Source organism: Panthera uncia (assembly GCF_023721935.1).
Source record: "Panthera uncia isolate 11264 chromosome A3 unlocalized genomic scaffold, Puncia_PCG_1.0 HiC_scaffold_12, whole genome shotgun sequence".
NCBI lineage: Eukaryota > Metazoa > Chordata > Mammalia > Carnivora > Felidae > Panthera > Panthera uncia.
The window spans coordinates 19,999,839-20,019,849 of record NW_026057579.1 but is presented as its reverse complement, the minus strand read 5'-3'; the positions used below and the strand labels follow the sequence as shown (position 1 = coordinate 20,019,849).

The 20,011-nt window shown below is 37.0% G+C and overlaps 1 protein-coding gene across 13 annotated transcripts in view; it reads right to left on the bottom strand.

The window, feature by feature from the left end:
* Nucleotides 1–20,011, bottom strand: part of DTNB (dystrobrevin beta) — a 239,661-nt gene that overhangs the window by 156,865 nt on the left and 62,785 nt on the right. For 12 of the 13 annotated variants that reach the window (XM_049651935.1, XM_049651937.1, XM_049651938.1 and 9 more), the window contains 2 exons: nucleotides 13,795–13,949; nucleotides 2,710–2,815 (listed from right to left, as the gene is read on the bottom strand). In XM_049651935.1, the coding sequence (XP_049507892.1) occupies nucleotides 2,710–2,815; nucleotides 13,795–13,949 (261 nt within the window). The remainder of the gene's footprint in view (nucleotides 1–2,709; nucleotides 2,816–13,794; nucleotides 13,950–20,011) is intronic. The other variant, XM_049651939.1, reaches the window with a different exon arrangement.

Sequence of the window (20,011 nt, the reverse complement as noted above, 5' to 3'; positions counted from 1 at the left end):
TAAGCTTGAACCCCACATCAGGTGAGCTACAGCCCCACTTCGAGTGAGCCCCACATCTCTCTCCCTCTCTCTCTGCCCCTCGCTCACTTGCACCCTCTCTCTCTCTCAAAAAAATAAAATAAGGATTTTGGGTTCTGTTTCCAAAAATGTACATCAAGACTGGGGGAGGGGGGGAAAAAGGAGCACTTGGTGAAGAAAACAATGTAACAAGATCATTAAAGACTATAAAAAGTAAAATCGGGAATAAGAACTCCAAAGGACATAATTCCTCTAAGAAATTCAAGCATTTTGTCATCAAGATATTTCTAAGGAATAATGAAAGTGCTGATAAGACTCTGTGCTCCAAATTAAAAGTATACAATCTAGTAAAGTTCCACCAAAGAACACTACTCTCAAATCAATCTGGAGCTAATATCAACACAGTCAACATCAGCATATCAGAATTTATAATTCTACATAACTTTCAGTTAATATTAAATAATATATAGGGGCACCTGGGTGGCTCAGTCAGTTGAGCGTCCGACTTCAGCTCAGGTCATGATCTCACGGCTCATGAGTTCGAGCCCCACATCGGGCTCTGTGCTGACAGCTCAGAGCCTGGAACCTGCTTCAGATTCTGTGTCACCCTCTCTCTGACTCTCCCCCACTCATGCTCTGTCTCTCTCTCTCTCTCTCTCAAAAATAAACATTCAAAAAAATTAAAAATATATACATATTAAATATATGTATATTAATATTAAATTATCAAGTATATTCTGATAATCTTGGATGAATATGCATGTCTATGTGATTTTTCTTTTCTTCTACACCAGTCAAGAGCCAACACTTACATTAGACAGTATAAAGGGCTGACCAGATGGAAAGGAGAGCCAGAATAAGGAAAGGATCACCTATGTACTGGGTCAATTATAAATAAGATCAAGTTTTGGTAAAAGTATTCTTTTTGGAAGAATACATCATGTTGTACCTTCTTATATATTATATGCTTGGATTTTTCAATAAAAAAAGTGCAACTTCTGCTTAAGCAAATAGATATCTGTCCTTATTAATAGTAACTTCAATATGATTCCAGCGATGAATTCCATAGAAAAAGCCCAAACAACAACAAAAATACCATATAGAAATATATAGAAATACCATAATTTTAGAATTTACTTCCCGCCATAAAAATTAAGGTATGTAGATAAATGTTACCGTGATAGATAACATGTTTTATTTTTAAGATATTGCAATGAGTTCATACTATTTCTCTGTCGCTGAGGAAAATATCACTAACCTCATAAGAATGTAATCAACAAGTAATACACTATATACAAAGTAACAGTAAAATGTTCACAATGATAACAAAAAAATTAGAACAAAAGAGATTCTTTCTACTTGGCATAGCAAATACAAAATGATTTTATGAAAACAAATTGAATATAAAAGTACTAAAACACTTCAGGTTAAAAGTATTGCCTCCAAAAGAACTGATAATACTGTAATAATTTAACAGTATAAATCTCTATCCAAAAATCTTGTTAAAAAATTATTTAATTGTTTTAGTTTAGTCAAGAGATTCTAGACCTTTAATTAAATAATCCTGAATCTAAGGTACCTGTGAACTAAAGCCACAGTGGGGCAAAAGGCTGAGAGGTTTAAAAACAGAAGATATGGATGGGACAGAGAGAAGATAAAACGAGTATGGAAGTGTATTTCATTCTTACAAAGGGAAAAAGGGCTCTGCTTTTTAGCTCCTTTCACTTGTTACTGGTTCTCTTTGGCGGAATAAGATACAGGCAAAGGCCCGGAGAGGAAGGAGGGAGGTTACATAAAAAACTTCAGCCTTTCCTTTAACAAACTCAGACAACCTAAACAATGAGATAAATGGATAACAGCAGAAGAAAAAATTAAGAAGTTACTAAGAGATAACTGTCATTTTAAGCAAAACAGATTTAGTCAAATTCCTGGAAAAGATACCGAGAGTAATTCAAGGTAAAATAGTAAAGGAAGAAGTAAAGATGTATGAAGTACCAAATCCTACCTTAGCTATTCTCCTTGAAACTACTCTAAAAGCATTATAATTTTAGTGGGTGATACTGCATATATGCAATTTTTTAGAACTATGAATTTTATAAATTAAAGGAAAAAAGGAAGGCATAGGTAAATCAGGTCGGTTCAAGTAGAAAACAATCACCTGAAATCTCAGGGGGAAAAGCCAAGAGTGTGAACCACAAAGTTTGATATTACTATTTCTTGGTACCCTAAGTAATAAGTCCCCTTCCCTTACTTTTCTTTAAGAAATAAATATCCATTGAGGCGCCTGGGTGGTTCAGTAGGGTAAGTGTCTGACTTCACCTGTGTCTGACCTCACAGTTCGTGGGTTCGAGCCCCGCATCGGACTCTGTGCTGACAGCTCAGAGCCTGGAGCCTGCTTCAGATTCTTTGTCTCCCTCTCGCTCTGCCCCTCCCCATTCATGTTCTGTCTGTCTGTCTCTCTCTCTTTCTATCTCAAAAGTAAAATAAGCATTAAAAAAATAAATGAACTTGTAATTAAAAAAAAGAAAGAAATATCCCTCTTTTGAAAGCTAAAATCACAAATCCAAATGACAGAGTGACAACCAAAGTCAATTATAATTTTCAATGGTAATAGCTAAGGACATTACAAAATACTATCAGCTCGTGTATTTCCTATAGCACAAGAAACTGAATGATAAAAATTCCGCTTACCATTCTCAACATGGGCAAGCCTATGCATGAGAGGTAGCCAGACAAGGCACTGGGGGGGAGGATCGGCCATCATTGTGTCTAAAAACATATTTAGCATGATCTTTTTCTGTAAAGAGAAGAAGAGCAAACATACTTTATATTATTAATGAATTCCAAAATTATGTTGATCTAGAATTCTCCCAACCAAGTTGTAATGAAATCCTTGTGAAGTTCCATAGCAAAATACAATATTTTACATTACTAGAGACAATGCAACATACTGTATGTCACTACAATAGTCACATGCATTTCCACACACATTATTTTGAGTCTTAAAACAACTGTACCAGGTAAATAGGTTAGGTATTATTACTAACTTCATATTACAGATGAGAAAATAAAGAAGCATTTATATGACTTGTGAAGGTCCTACTCAAACAGGACACAAAGCCAGCACAGGAACTCAGCTGTCCTTCAAACTACTATTTATGTTAACCAGTGAGGGAGACAGACATCCCACACCTTATTATAAAACAACATCAGTGAGGGACGCCTGGGTGGCTCAGGTGGTTAAGTGCCCGACTCTTGATTTTGGCTCAGGTCATAATCTCACCGTTCATGGAATCAAGCCCCAAGTCAGGCTCCCCACTGACAGTGTGGAGCCTGCTCGGGATTCTCTCTACCTCTCTTTCTGCTCCTCTCCCATGCTTGCTCTCGCTCGCTCTCTCTCTCAAAATAAAACAATAAATAAACATTAAAAAAATCAGTGAAAGCAGAACTACTCCATTTATTGTTTACCGTATCTCCAGCATTTCATAACATTGGTGTGTTATCACTAAATAAATACTGCAGTGAGGGGCAAACACTCTTAAACATCATTTAACAACTTTCTTGTACAGAAAGAAAGAAAACTAAAGGGAAGAATTGGATGAAATTAGAGCCTAAACATCCAATGTCCATCACTCCCCCCCCCCCATTACATCATCTCCCCAGCTAGACTGCATTTTTCTGTTTCATCTTTATTTCTCTCTTTTAAACAAATACATACGAAGCTTCCACTGTATGTGAACACCGGTATAATTACATTCCACTGGATACAAAAAAATCAGAAAACAGTTTAGAAAAAATAGAGCCATGAGATATAGATAGAACAGATTATCAAAAATTTTCAAATTAATGAATTTTCCTTATTTCCTCTAACCCACAAAGCACCTTTCCTGCTTTGGAGATGGGAGAGCTCTATGATTATAACCTGGACACGGAGGCCCCCACTTCCAACTTTATTCCTAAAGAAGGGCAGAGACAAAAGGGTGAACACAGGAGAGCAGGAGATACAGGCCCAGTAAGTAGTGCTTTTCTAATAAGCCCTGGTCTCACCATTCAAAGGCAGGGGGAGGGAATGAGGACTGGAGCATGTGGACACCAAAAGGCACCCAGAATCTCATCTCACTCTCCCAAGTAACTACGTTCTCAGTCCCACCACCTTTTCTTGAGGTGAAAAACAGGGTATATGAAATGGAGTGTTTCCCCATAAAACTTTAAAATACTTTATTTCAGGAAGGAAAAAAAAAAAAGGACAAAATTGGTTAGAGCCGACTCAAAGATTTTGCCAGTATATTATAAAACAAGTGATTTTTACCACTAATCCGTTCACCTCAAATTGGAAGCAACAAGTGAAGGCACCGGGGTGGCTAGTCAGGAGGATGGAGGCCTCCAGCATTTGTATCTGATCCACCGTGACACCTTTGCAGTGATGGTTCCATCATGCAGACAGGAGACTACAGACTCACTTCTGTGTATCTTTTTGGCAAATATGAGAATCTTGGTTTCATTGTATGTAAATTGGAGATAATTCTTATTAAGAATAATCTTTAAAAAAAAAGAAACTGGTAAGTGGGGAACAGAAAAGGGAGGATAAAGTAGATGTAGAACAAGAAAGGCTTTTGCAATAAAACTCAAAAAAGATGAAGAAAGAGGAAGGAAATCCTCAGATTCAGGACAGAGGCTGGAGGCCATCACTGAATTAAGGGAGGGAAGGGGCGAGCAAGAGGGCTGAATGAGGGTGATAATAGTAAGAACCTACCATACAAAGGCCCTTTATAGATACCCGTGTGTGGGTGAAATTTGAAAAATATCTACTCAATTAGGCTAAATAAAGTTTTCCAAAGTGTTTTCCATCTCAGGCATCCAAGTCCCTAACGTTTCTGACACCTCAGTGGAATCTCGGAGGAATGAGTGAACAACATTAAAAACAAAACCAGAAAGCCACCAAACATTTGAATGGAGGTCCAGATATAGAAAATGCCTCTTCCTATGGATATGCACATAACTGTAACAAAGCAACAAAAAAATGAAAAGTGTCCCCGTAACATTACTGAGAAAGAAGATACTAAGAAGTGTTTTTTAGCTAGCAAGAGGTAGGAACCAAAACTTAAATGTATGTTTTAATTAATATTTCTATATATTTTATATCTGTTATTTTATATCTTACATTAAAATTAATTTTTACAAGTCTACCTGTAATTCTAATGCTACTTTCTCTAACAAGTTTTGACTCACCTATCATGGAGGCTTCTTTTTTAATCTTCGAGATGAAAAGGAACAATTATATATGACATCTCATTAGACCCTGATAAAAATGCTCAGGGTCAGCTTACAAAAGTTGTTCTAAGGTCATACTGTGATGTGAAGTCCTCCAAAATCATGAGGAATGAAACCAGAACTGTGTCCCAGTAGCGTCTTCAATAAACCATGTGATTTGGGGAAAATCGCTTACCCTTCTGGTTTCAGTTTTCTCACCTATCAAAGGTAGAGCAGTAGTTCTCAAGTGTGTTCAGAAGCTGCCCTGTTGGTTCCTAAACATTTGCAATGAGTCCCTGAGGCTGGGGCTATTTTCATAGAATTCTCAGGCATTATTTGCCCTTTTCAATCTCATTCTCTTATAGGCAAACAGTGGGCATTCCAGAGGCAAGGCGGCAGATTCACAACCATCTGAAAAAGCTACTAAAGCACTCCTCCCTTTCCCAACTCCTCGCCACGTGAGGCAAGATTTCTTTCTACACTTCAACTAAAACAACGTATCACAAAAGATTGAAAGGATAAGCAGACAGGACAATCCAGCTATCTTCAACTGAGCCAAATATTAAAATGATTTGCAAAAATGTAGAACCATGGCATTCTTGTTAAATTTTTTTGTTTTGGAATATATAGCTTTTTTCATAAAAATATGTTTTCGAATATATAGTTTTTCATAAAAATGTTTTCAAATATATAGCTTTTTTTCATAAAAACATTTAAGATTTAACAGACTTCTCATTGTTATTTTTACATGACACTATCTTTAATTTCTCAATTTTAATTTCTAGTATAGAACTATTAATAGAAATAACTCACATGAACAAAAGCTCTTTAGGGTCCTCAATAATTTTTATTGTAAAGAGGTCCTGAGACCAAAAAGTTTGAGAACTGCTGTGCTAGACTTCTCAGCTCAAAAATTCCGTGACTTAGTAAATGACTGTGTAAATGACCAGTTAGCACTTTTTTCTCCTTTTTTGTTTTGTTTTTCATCCTTCAGTTGAACACATTCTTTGCATTTTTCCCTATTTAAAAAAAAAAAACCTTTTTTTTATAAATGTTTATTTATTTTTGAGAGAGACAGAGACAGAATGCGAGTGGGTTAGGGGCAGAGAGAGAGGGAGACACAGAATCCGAAGCAGGCTCCAGGCTCTGAGCTGTCAGCACAGAGCCCAACGTGGGGCTCGAACTCACAAGCTGTGAGAGCCGAAGTCGGATGGTCAACCGACTGAGCCACCCAGGTGCCCCGCATTTTTCTCTATTTTTATAGCACAGTATTTATAACAAAAACTACAACAAAATTGCAAAAACTGCTTCCCACAATTCTCATTTTCCTATATTTCCCTGTAAATGTACATATGATTCTATGTAATTATGTACATAGGGTAGATAAAAATATATAACTTTTTTCACTTAACTTTTTTTAAAATACTAATTGTTTTGCTACAAGGTCTTCATTTCTAATCATTTTAACAGCTGCCTGATCCACTGAGCTGAGATGCCATGATTTATCTCTGCCTTCCTCTATAAAACACTGAGGCTGTTTCTATCCTTGTGTGTACTCATATATATTTTTCCCTGGAAGTAAGCATTTCTTTTTGTCATCTACGTTCCTGCCCTTTGTTATTCTAATCCTCAATACTGACAATTATTACCCTAGAGCCATTCTCACCTCCTTCCCTCTACCCATGACTACATTTTCCCTGTTTTAAAAGGGGGTAGAGACCACCCCTTAAAAATAAGAAATCCAGTATCACTAAAACAACATGAGAAAACAAGTAAATTAGTTTAGCATTGGGTCATCACAGGTGCAATTTCCAGCCTCATCATTTCCATTAAAACCTCCTATTTCCTTATGGGCAACAGGTAAGTTTTTTTTTTTTTTTTAAAGACTTTTATTTTTAATCTCTATACCCAATGTGGGGCTTGAACTTACAACCCCGAGATCAGGAGTCACATGCTCTACCAACTGAGCCATCCAGGTTCCCCAACAGGTAAGTATTTCTTATTCATTGCTCTGACTTACTTGGTAATCAGTAAAACCATGAATGACATACGGTTAACAAACCTGAAACATTTTTAAAAGTGTTTTTAAAGTCTTCTAGATTAAAATATTTTTATACAAACTTTTGTGTAGAGTTAAAAATATTTTGTCTGACCAGGACAAACATAAATTAACTGGTTATAGGACCAGTGCTATGGGTCAGCCTTTTGATTATTATTAGACACTGAATTTGACCATATCACAAATTTATTTTGAACTTGAAAAATTAAAGTACTTTGTAATGACATAACAATATCATGCTGCTGTGCTCTTTTTTTAATGTTTATTTTTGGGAGACAAAGAAAGAGCACAAGCAGGAGAGGGACAGAGAAGGGCGGGGGGGGGGGGGGACAGAGAATCTGAAGCAGGCTCTGTGCTGACAAGCAGCTAGACCAATGTGGGGCTTGAACTCACAAACTGTGAGATCATGACCTGAGCCAAAGTTGGACGCTCAACGGACTGAGCTACCCAGGCACCCCTGCTGTGCTCTTTGTTAGAGATGATTTTATTTATTATGGTTAAAAAATGGGGAAAACTTCAGTACTTCTGAAATACTATATTTTCCTCACTGCAAAGACTGTTTCATTTGAGAAAATCACAGAATAAAAATATCAATGAAAACAACAACAAGGTTTCAGATACATCCATGAGATTTAAGCTTTCAGTTAGAATTCAAACCAAGACACTTTCTCATGCCATATTTGATTTAAATCATTTAATCCAACAAATCTCTAGTAAGCATCAATCATTTTCCAGACACTGTTAGTCACGGGGATATAAAGTTGAAGGAGATCAAGGTGTATCCCTTCAGGGCATAAGTGAACTAGATATAACACGCCATGGGAATGCAGAAGAGGAACAATTAATCCTACAATGAAAGATTCAGAGCATCAAAGAAGAAGGGCTATTTTATCTGGGGTATGAAATATGAGGGCTTCTGTTGGAGAGAAAGAAGGTCAGGGGTTATTGGCATTTCAGTGAGAGCTAATATCATTTGAAATGACAGCATACGCAGGACCAAATGTGGACATAATTCAGCTGAAGTGACAACAGGAACAGCTCTGACCAAGTTCACACATGTGCAAGAAAAGACAACCCATCATAACTACTGGCCAAGTGCAATTGTAAGATATTATTGTCTGTACGAGGTACCTGGATATCAGAGATGGTAAGGTGTGAAAGAGTGTCTTCAAATCAATGAAACATGGTAATTACCCAACTAGATTATCTTGGTAATGAGGGACTGCTGATGGAGATTGTAAAATCTGCTTAATTGGAATTCCTATGAAATACACATATACACGTACCAGGTAATTCTTACCAAACTTTATACAACGTCCAGGAAAACAAAGTCAGAACATCCAGAAAATGTCTCACTTCAAAGATGGAGTGGGGAGAAAAGTCATTTTGGCATGTAGCAGAAGAGGATATGTGGATCAAAGTATAGCCAGAGGACATCTCCAGGCACAAGAAATACTGTTGCTATTCTGAAAAATCCACTGGTGATAATGTAATCCCATCTCTACCCACTGCCCACCTCCCCGTGAATCACAGAGAGTCCCGCAACACCCAGTGAAAGAGCACCGCTCCCTTCCCATCTCCCTCTCTCCCCTACTCATTCAGTCTTCCATAAAGACGGACATCAAGTTTAAGATCCTCTGCAGGGTGGACTGAACACTTCAAACTAAAGTCAATATGAACCTAAAAAATAAATAGCACAACAAATAGCAATCATCTTTTTAAGGAGAAACAGAACTCATCCTTAAACTCTGAAGTTTAGAAAAATTGGGGAGAGATTTAACATATTCACTGCTTGTTTTTTAATAACTTTTAAGTCTCTAAAGTCAGTTTGTTAGTTTACAAACACTGAAAAATCAATACACCTGGTCTACCCACCAAAATATTAGCCTTGAGGTGCTATGTTAACACTGTGCTTTATACAGACAATAATCATTAGCACAAATAAACAGCTAGATTTTTTTCTAAAAATTTTACAATATACCAAAGTAGAGAGAATAGTATAATATGCTTGTTACCCAGCTTCAACAATTCTCAATAATGACTAATTTTAATTTATGTTTTCACCATTCCTTCAGTCTGGAATATTTTGAAGCAAATTTCAGGCATACTATTTCTTGAATTAACTTCACTCCAGTGGTTTATTACGGACACCTCAGATGCTTATGAAGCTGATAAAAGAATCTTTGATATTGAGGTTTATAGGAAACCACCAGAGCATCTTCCAAAGTGGCTCATATGAGAGTTCTAGTCACTCCAAATCTTCACCAACATTAGTTGTCAGTCTGAATTTTAGCTATTCCAGTGGATGTGTTCTGCTGAATTAGCTTATAAATGCCTTTAATATTTGTTGTGTTTTTAAAACTATGTTAAGTCCAACATCTTTTTTGGGGTCTGTTTGTGAAAAGCAGGCAAAATTGTTTTTTAAAAAAGAATTCAAGCTATATTAAAATAAAGAAACACGTAATTCTCTTCACATCATTTGAAAAATTCAAGAATTTCTCCTGTAATGCAACACAGACATCACTGAAAAGCTGCATACTGCAAAGCAGTGGATTTAAAAATAAGGTATATGAGAAAAAACAGGGTTGGCACAAACCTAAAAACAGATGCCACCTTGTAAACAGAGAACAAAACAACAGCAACACTAATAGCACAATTAAATCTCTCAAAGGCACTGCCAACAAGGTCACTATCAGATGATACCTTTCAGTCCTAAGTCCTGAGTCATTTTTTCCCTTCTTTATAATAAGGGCATACAACTTGTAACACAGATCAATTTTATCAAAACTAAATATGGGCTCCAGGGAATAGCTAACTCCATCAATCAATTTTTGTAGCACAGGTGTGAGGGGTCCTAAAAACAATATCTTCACACGTCTTTCTTGTGCATCCACAGTTTCACCCCATAATACTACAGAAAGTGAAGCAGTTCATGAATCCTGCAAACCAGCCGCTTCTTTCACCAGAGAAAGGTACTTCTGCAGGTTTTCCACTTCTTTCTTAAAACAGTCCTACATTCTTTCATTGTGATCACTTTTTTGCTCAGCCCAGAACATTAATATGCTGGGAAAACTGCATGTGAATCAACAGAGCAATTTCCACTTTACACTGACCCTGTTCTCTCGCTATCTGATGGTGGATAAGTTAACTCGTGTTAAAAAACACATAGGTAGGAAAATAAACCATACGGGAAAAGCCCATTTTCAAAAAGAAACCCAACACTCATTGGATTTAACTCTTGCTGCATGAACCTCTGTCCAAAGTCTCATATTTTTGGTCATTCTATCAGTAGTTTCTTTTTCTTTTGAGGGTCCTTTTTTGGGCCATCTTTACAGACCACAGAAAGCTCAAGTTTCCTCCAGCCTGAGATGCTGCTCTTTTTCAAATATGGCACATACCAAAGCACAGACTGAGTTTTTTATAGGAATCAGAGGCAGATAAGAAGCAACAGCCAAGCTGTAAGTTCAAAAGCCTCACAATAAAGGCATAAGGTGATCTGGAGAATCCTAGATAGCACTCCTAGGATTAACAGCTAGAAATTTCTGTATATTCTTCAACATTTTAAACTGTCGTTCCAGTACTAGATTCTCATTATAGTCCTCACGTTACAATCAGATCAAAGGTTACTTTAGGTTTAAAACCCCACATAACTGTCATCCACTGGTCAGATGTTACTCTTCACAGACACTTCTTTGTATAAATTCCCTTCCCCATTCATTCTGACACACTTTACTTAACAGTAGCATTCCAGGACTTGATCAAGTTTTAGCCTGACCTCCAGGAAGTATCTTGTGTGAAAAGCCACATGTACATCAGATATGATTACCCCAGAGTATTGTGGGGGCAACCGTTTAATGTAATGGTACTACTAAAGCAGTAGCACCGAGAGGAATTCTAAGTGAAAACTGTCTGGGGCCCCTGTGTAGCTCAGTCAGTTCAACATCTGGCTCTTGATCTCAACTCAGTTCTCACAGCTGTGAGTTCAAGCCCCACAGTGGGCTCCACAATGGACGTGAAGCCTACTTAAAAAATAAATTAAAATCAATGGAAAATGTTTGTAGTTTCTTTATCACACTCATCCTCACATCGCTTCAGGGCATTTTAATACCTGAAGGACATTCCTGTACCAGGATATGTATGGAAAGCCTCATCTCATTTAGAAATGCATATCTATGGGGAAAACGCAAACTATACTAGAATAAAATGAAGCACAGAGCTATTTTTACTATGCTAAAAGCTGATATTGTCATTTATACTGAGAAAGAGATAAAGTATGCATAGAGGCAAATTTCCACAAAAACAATAAGCCAAAGTATGTACAAATTTGGAAGAACATCTCCTCAGAACTTACTAAAAATAACTCACCAGTATTATGGGTGCCACTTTCGGTGCTAAAGCTAATGAGTAATCTCTAAACAAATTACAAAATAGTTTTTGAAAGTCTGAGTTCAAATAAATATGAATTCTTAACTTTAAATGTAAAAGAAAAAAAAGGTATGTATGTGTTTGTTTTTGCTTCTTTTGTGAATCCAAGTATCACAGATCAGGAGGATCTGGTTTATGATGTTCTTTCAGTCCTCAAACTTTTAGATTTGTTGTTTTTATGTGTTAACTTTTTATTTTTAAATAATTTCAGACTTCTAGAAAGATCATAAGATTACAAAAAAATTCCCCATTTACCAAGATTTCTCAAATGTTAACACTGCAGAAGAGATGCCCCTTTACCCTTAAATTAAATACCTATATTTCTTAAAAACAAGGTTATTTTCTCACATAATTTAATACAAATATCAAAATCGGGAAATTAACATTTAATAACAAAATACTACTATCTAGTCTACAAAACGTATTCAGATTTTTTCAATTGTCCCAACAATGTCCTTTATAACAAAAAGGAAACCCTGGATCATAAACTGCATTGGGTTTTTCTTATCTCTTTAGATTCCTGTAACCTGGAACAGGTTTTTGGTTTTTTTTTGTTTTTTTTTTTTTTTGTTTTTTTTGTCTTTCATGACATGGACATTCTTAAAGTGTATAGGCCAGTTATTTTGTAGAACTATCTTCAGTTGGGTTTGTCAGATGGTTCCTCAAGATGAGACTCAGGCCAGATGTTAATAAACTTATTGTGATAACTGTTTTGCAAGATATACAAATCTCAAATCATTATGTTGTACACCTTAAGCTTTTACAATGTTATATGTGAATTACATCTCAATAAAACTGTAAAAAATAAAACCAAACATAAAAAAATGGGGGAAAAAAAAAAAAGGAAGAGGAGACTCAGGCTGTGCTTTTCTGGCCCAAGTACCACAACAGCAATACTGGGTACATCTTGGTGCATCCGCTCAGGAGGCAAGGATATCAGTCTGTCCCTTCGCCGGTGATAGGGACTTTGATCCCTCGGTTAATGTCAATCTGACAGGTTTCTCTATTGTAACATGGTAACTTTCTAATGTTACTACATTTCCTTTCATAATTAATAAACATCTTATGGTGGGGCTCAGTCAGTTGAGCATCCAATCCTTAATTTCAGCTCAGGCCATGATCTTGCAGTTCATGGGACTGAGCCCCATGTCGGGTTCTGCACTGACAGCACAGAGCCTGCTTGGGATCCTTCTCTCTGCCCCTCTCCTGCTTGAGCACACATGCATGCACACTCTCTCTCTCTCTCAAATAAATAAAATTTTTAAATAAAAAATAAATACCTTATGAGGAGATACTTTCAGACTATGTCAATATCCTACTTCCATTAATCTTTTACTCATTAGTTTTAACACAGATTTTTCAGTAATTCCCCCCTTTCCAGAACTTTCTAAGCTTAGCATGAAGCTCCTTTTATCTCATGTCTACCTGCACAAATGGAGCTACTGCCAGCATCCACTCTGCTCTGAGACCCCTGAGACTCAGTTAAGATCTCAGGAATCCACACATACAATCTCTAGGGCAGGATCACACAAGGACACTCACAAATAAAGAGGAAACCCAGTCTATCGTTTCTTCACATGAAAACGAGAGTGTACCCTCGAGAGATTTTGAGCTGGCAGCTGAGAGCCGTGTAGCATTCCTTGCCTTTGGTGCTGAGAAAACAATGGCCCAGTATTGTATAGAGTTTTACGCCAAAATTCTTCTATTTCACAGTTGAAAGAACTCATTCAGGCAAGTAATATATGTCCAGTAGCAATAATATAAACACTTCATCTTCAACATTTTTCTTTAAAATGTTGGTAATTTAAAATTTTACATATGTTACCATTTTCCAGAAAAGACTCCCCTCTCCCCCAAACCAGAATTCGTAGGTGAATTTTTTGTCTGCCCTCTTTTTCACACCCCTCCCACTTAAAGCTCTTTTCCCTCCTCTACCCAAGGCTTTATGTCCCTAGACTAGAAGCAATCTGGTGAAATCTAATAAAGGGCAGAGGGATGGATGAGTGCTCTTCTAGTCCTAGATTCTACAAAACTGTCCTTACCTGCTGTGGAAAACAGGTGCGGACTGAGTGCTCTGTGTAACCAAAAGATGGCCCTTCAAAGACAGCTGTTGGGAGCTTCAGAACTTCCTTCAGAAACTGGTCAAACTTGCTAAATATCATTAAGCCATTGGAATCTGACATCTGGGAGAAAACATCTATGAGAACAAAACCAAATAAAGTCAAACTAGAAAGAAATATAAACTTTTTATAAATGACTCTATGTTATTTGTATACTGGTCAAAAGTACCATTAAAAAGTACCATAAAGCTATTATGATTTTTAGTTAATATGTGTTCTCCTTCTTATTAACATTGTATAGTTCCTTTACTGCCCAGCCCTCTCTCCCACCCACTTAATATCTACCTAAATATTAAACCCAATAACGATTCATGTATGTCTACCTACCTCCTCTTTTTGAGTGTACATAACTGAATGATATATAACTTATTTTATTTATAACAAACTTTGTTCCAAGAAGAATTTGTAGCAACATACCTTTATCTCTTAGCATTTATGTATGTGTTTATATAAGACATATGCATGCTTGGGTTTATGAATATATTAGCATATTGATTTGGGGGTATGAAACTGTATTATATTTATATATTCATATGCTACTAATGTAATGTATTCCTGTGAAGGAATAAATTTGAAGGAAGCATAAAACATGTTTAAAATATTCCATTCAGTGAGTTCCAAAGTAGAATAAAAAGAACTCCTATAAATTCTTCTACCCCAAGATACTTTGATACTATAAGATCTTATTTTTACCATAAAGTCTGACTCAAGCAGATGGGAAAGAAATTTCTAGTAATACTATTTCTTTATCTTCTTAGAGAGAGTCTTTTCTCTCCAGTTAGTTCTTCCTCTCTTCTCATCCATAGTCGGGGAGAAAAAGAAAAATCACCAACAGCCCAAAATCAATGTGTCAGAGAAATGTGACCTAAGCTTTTTTTCAAAGTATTGAGCTTCCTTATAAACAAATGGGTGAGTTAAACATGCACAGAAAAATCGTTTCCTGAGGCCCTGCCAAGTGTGGCATTTTAAAAAGTCAGATTCTATACATAATTAATAAGTATAGAACAGATATATATGTAATTGATATATGTTATATATGCATTATTCTTTAGGTTTAATTCGAGGTATTTATCCTGAAGCACTAGGTGTAGAAAAAAAAAAATACATTTGAAATATATTAACTAAAGAAAGATAAAATGTTAAATTATCAACTCCACAGAGTAACTTTTAAAAAACATTAACATTAGGGGTGCCTGGGTGGGTCAGTTGGTTAAGCGTGCGACTTCAGCTCAGGTCACGATCTCACGGTCCGTGAGTTCGAGCCCCGCGTCGGGCTCTGGGCTGATGGCTCAGAGCCTGGAGCCTGCTTCCGGTTCTGTGTCTCCCTCTCTCTCTGCCCCTCCCCCATTCATGCTCTGTCTCTCTCTGTCTCAAAAATAAATAAATGTTAAAAAAAAAATTAAAAAAAAAAAAGAAAAGAAAAGAAAAAAAACATTAACATTAAAAAACAAGAAAGTATCAAAGGAATGAAAATCTACAATATATGCTCTCTAAATAGCTGTTAGTTTGTAGCTGGAGAAAAAGTATTAAATACTCATGGCGGGTGGGGAGATTCAATGAGAGGCTAAAAGAACTACAATTCTAGTGGAAGATAAAATCAATTAATTAACAAACAAATATTAAGTTCCTTCTATGTGGTCCAAGTGCCAAGCATTCTGCTAGGTGTCATGAAACACAACAAAGAAGTATGATGGGGGTCTTTATCCCCCAAGAAACTTTCAGTGTAGCTGAAAAAAAAAAAAAGATACATATGAAGCAAAGAAGAATTAAGTGTTAAATTGACACTAAGTGGAACAGAAAGAACAGAGACATAAAGATGCCTGTTAAGCCTATTTGTCAAGCACCACAACAGGTTGTAACCATGGCTGAGGCTGCCTGTAGCCACCCAAAATTAATTATCCTCGTTTCTACTAGTAATAGAACACTAATTTTATTTTGTACAGCAATGCACCCAACTAAGAGATTAAAACTTATGGCCTCCTTTCAGCAAGTCATGGTCATGTGACTAACTGGTAGCCAATGAGACTATAAGCAGAAGGGTTATGAGGGACTTCCAGGAAGGTTGGTAAAAGAAAGCTGACTAAGCTGGAAATCAGGCCCTTCTTTCCTTATCCTCTTCCTCCTTTTGCTATCTGAAATGTAGTTATGATGGCTGGAGCTCCAACAGCCACCTGGACTATGTGGTAATTGTGATTTTGTTACAGAAGTCATGCACTCGAATGGTAGAAAACAAAGGTAGAGAAAGCCTGGGTCCCAGATGAAATACCACATCAGCCTTGGACTACCTAACCCTGGACTTCTTTTATGTAAGAAAAAAATAAACTTCAGCTTTGTTTAAGACACTATTGTCCTGGGTTTTTGTTTTCAAGCAACAATCCCTAATACTAAGTGCCTTATACATTACTAAACAATACCTCATTTTACTCTCACAAAAAGGTGTATGTGTGTACACATAATTATTTAAATTTTATAGATAAGGAAACTAGCTTAGAAAGGTTAAGTTGCTTAGGGTTAAGAAGTTGGTAAGTAGCTAAGTCAAGATTTAAAGTTACACTTTAAAGTTATACTTCCCTGACTCCATCACACCACACTTCTTCAAAATGTAGTTTAGAATAGTTACAAAACACATAGGCAGTAACTGTCAGGGAAGTTCTAAAAGAAAGGAATTAGAAGCTAGGCCTTGAAAGGTCTAGAATGATGAGGTCAAAAGAGGTTGGAGGTGGGGGCTGGGGGACACAACCAGAGAAGAGGAGGCAAGTGTCTATGGCAGGAATTTGTTATCTTTTTTTTGGGGGGGGGGGGGGGTAAAGCAGGAAACAGTGTACTGAAACAGTGTACTACATTCTTCAGTGAGAGACAATTTAGATTGAGAAATAAAGGGAAATAAAGACAGAATAAGAAACGTATCTGGCATGAAAGAAAACTTTGAAAGAGGAAATCACTTTGAATTTGGTTTAAAAACTCTTACGAAGGGAAAAGATATTTAGAAAGCTAAGTTTCTGTAAAATGAGACTGTTAGTGACCAACAGAATGGATAAAAAAGGAAGAACAGGACTGGGGAAATCAGCTACAAAACCTTGTGGAGGAGGCACAAATGAGGTAGCGAGTGTGTGAACTTCAGTAGTGACAGTAAGGTTGGGGGGGGGGGTCACCTCCAAGACATTTCAATGCAGGAAACGCCTGCTGATGGCAAACTGGATTAGGGAATAAAGGAATTTAAGAAGTTAGGGTTATTATTCTAAGTTTCCAGTTTGGGAAAATGACAACCCTGACTAAAAAACAAAACAAAACAAAAAAAACCCCTGAAGATACAAATATTTATCTTTGCACATAAGTGTATTTGAACCAATCAGCAAATGTCCATGCAGAACCATCCTGCAGGTAGTTAGAACCAGAGTACTGGGCCACAGCTCAGGACTGCAGATACAGAGCTTTGAAGATGTTGCCAATTATGTGAAAAACTGATGCCCTTTGAAGGAGGGGAGACCATAGTAACTTCATTTTTATTTATTTATTATGTATTTATTTTATTTTTTTTAAGATTTTTTTTTCATGTTTATTTATTTTTGAGAGAGAGAGAGCACGAGAGAGAGACAGAGCACAAGCAGGGGAGGGACAGAGACAGAGGGAGACACAGAATCCGAAGCTGGCTCCAGACCCTGAGCTGTCAGCACAGAGCCCGACGCCGGGCTCAAACTCATGGACCGCAAGATCATGACCTGAGCTGAAGTCAGACGCCCAACCAACTGAGCCACCCAGGCACCCCTAACTTCATTTTTAAATAGCTGGGTGCTAGTCTTATGAGGAAAATAATCATTCATTAAATCTGAACGAAAACAAAGGGTCGATATGGGATGTGGCAACGTGCCTACTACTCAGTATCTACCTTCCCCTGCCTGCTCCCCAACTGAACCCTGACGGTGATGAGAATGGCAATGTGCTCCACTTGAAAAACAACTTCCCAGTCTCTCTTGTACAAGGTAACTCTAAAGTGGATTTCTGGGAAGGCTTCTGCTTTCCTGAGAGAGGCACTTCTTTCTTCTCTCTGCTTCGAATGAGAACGTGAGGCCTGGCATGCAGCGGTCACGTTATGAACGTAAGGAGGAAAGCCATATGGCAGAGCAGGACGAGAGGATGGGACCTGAGTCTTTGATGACATCCTTAACTCACGGTACCAACTTTGACCTACCTGCCTTTGGACTTAATTTTACATGAGAAAAATACATCCCCATGTGTTGAAGCCGCTGTTGGTTAAGTTTTCTGTTGCCACTCAAGGTATTCAATAACTGATAAATTAGCAAGTTATTAAGTTCTACCCGCTAACTAAATGGTGGAAATATCCAAGACCAGAAACTTTAGCTGCCCAGCACATAAATACACATATCTACAGCTTCACAGTTACAAAAACATCTGTGTATATACTTGCACTGACACATCTATACCTAACTCATTCAGAGTAACAAAGGAAATAACTGACAATAAAATGACCAACCTTACCCTCAAAAAAGTATTATTTTCTATTATACTTTGTTACTATGTCCTATAATATATTCAGAGTAATTTTTTTAAAAATTCACTAAAAAAGAAATTATCACTTAATAGGGCCATGTTACAATTATAAGAGAACCAGAACATGTTTCTTTGTTTGATTTAATAAGAGAAATACTGCCAGACCCCCAAATTGAAGGCACAGTGAAGTTAATTTATTATTGCTTGAGTTATTGGTTTACAAAGTATTTTTTTTTAAAGATTAGGCTTCTTTGATCTGTAAGAAAAACAGTAAAAAAGTACCGAAAATTTTTTTTAATCTTAAATGAAGCATAACAATGAGTGAAGTTACTGTGATTTACTATATACAAATACAAAGATCTCACCAAAGTAGTAACTAAGAGAGGGGCGCCTGGGTGGCTTAGTCAGTTGAGGGTCTGATTTCGATTTTGGCTCACATCATGATCCCATCATTGGTGACATCAAGTCCCACACTGGGCTCTGTGCTATAAGCACAGAGCCTGTTTGGGATTCCCTCTCTCTGCCCCTCCCCAACTTGCATGCTCAGGAATGCTCTCTCTCCCTCTCTCTCTCAAAATAAATAAATAAACATTAAAAAAAAGAAGAGACAATAAAATTTAATAAAAAATTAAACTAGTCCTCTAATTAAAGCCCTCAACCCTTCAGCATTAAGGGACTAAATTACTTCCCAGAACACTGGTTAATTTCCCCAGTAATTCTTTTTCTATTTATATACCTCTGAAAAAAGCTATGCTAATTCCCCATTAGATGTTTCCAGATTAAAATGTAGGCTTTCTCCCTTGTGAAAAACCCACAATCAAGTCCCTAAATGTATATGTATACACACTTTAAAAAATATTCTGGGGGTGCCTGAGTGGCTCAGTCAGTTAAATAGCTGACTCCTGATTTCAGCTCAGGTCATGATCTCACAGTTGATGAGTCTGAACCCCACATCAGGCTCCGGACTGATCGCGCAGGACCTGCTTAGGATTCTCTCACTCTCCCTCTCTCTTTGCCCCTTCCATGCTCTCTCTCACGCGTGCACGCTCTCTGAAAAATAAATAAATAAACTTAAAAAAAAATTCTGTCTTTTGTGTAATGGCAAAATAATTCTACTATTCTACCATCATCACATCTGTTTCAACCTTTTATTCTGGTGATAACGACCCTGGCTTTACTCATTGCATCTATCCACTCTTTTTCTCCCCATATAACCAATCATACACTTCTGCAAGATGATAGGGTTGTTTACAATAAAGAGTCAAGTCTATAAACAGAATGCCATTTTCTTTCATATGTTAGCTTTTCCTGGCAAATGACTCTCACCGCCTGTCATCTTTCTACCAATTGAGTAACCTAACCCACAAAAACATGTATACACATCTGTATATTTATAAATACCTGTATGTAACCAAATCCAAATGAATATTTTATTCCCAAACTCATGAACAGTCCTACAGCATTCATTAAGTCAGAGTGAGGCTAGAGGATGGAGTCTGAATGCCTTGGACCTCTAGTGCTGACTCAGCCAGGAACTACCTCAGACAAGTCTCTAGGCCTCCCTTTTTAAAAAGAAAAAAAAAATTTTTAATGTTTATTTATTTTTGAGAGAGACGGAGACAGAATGCAA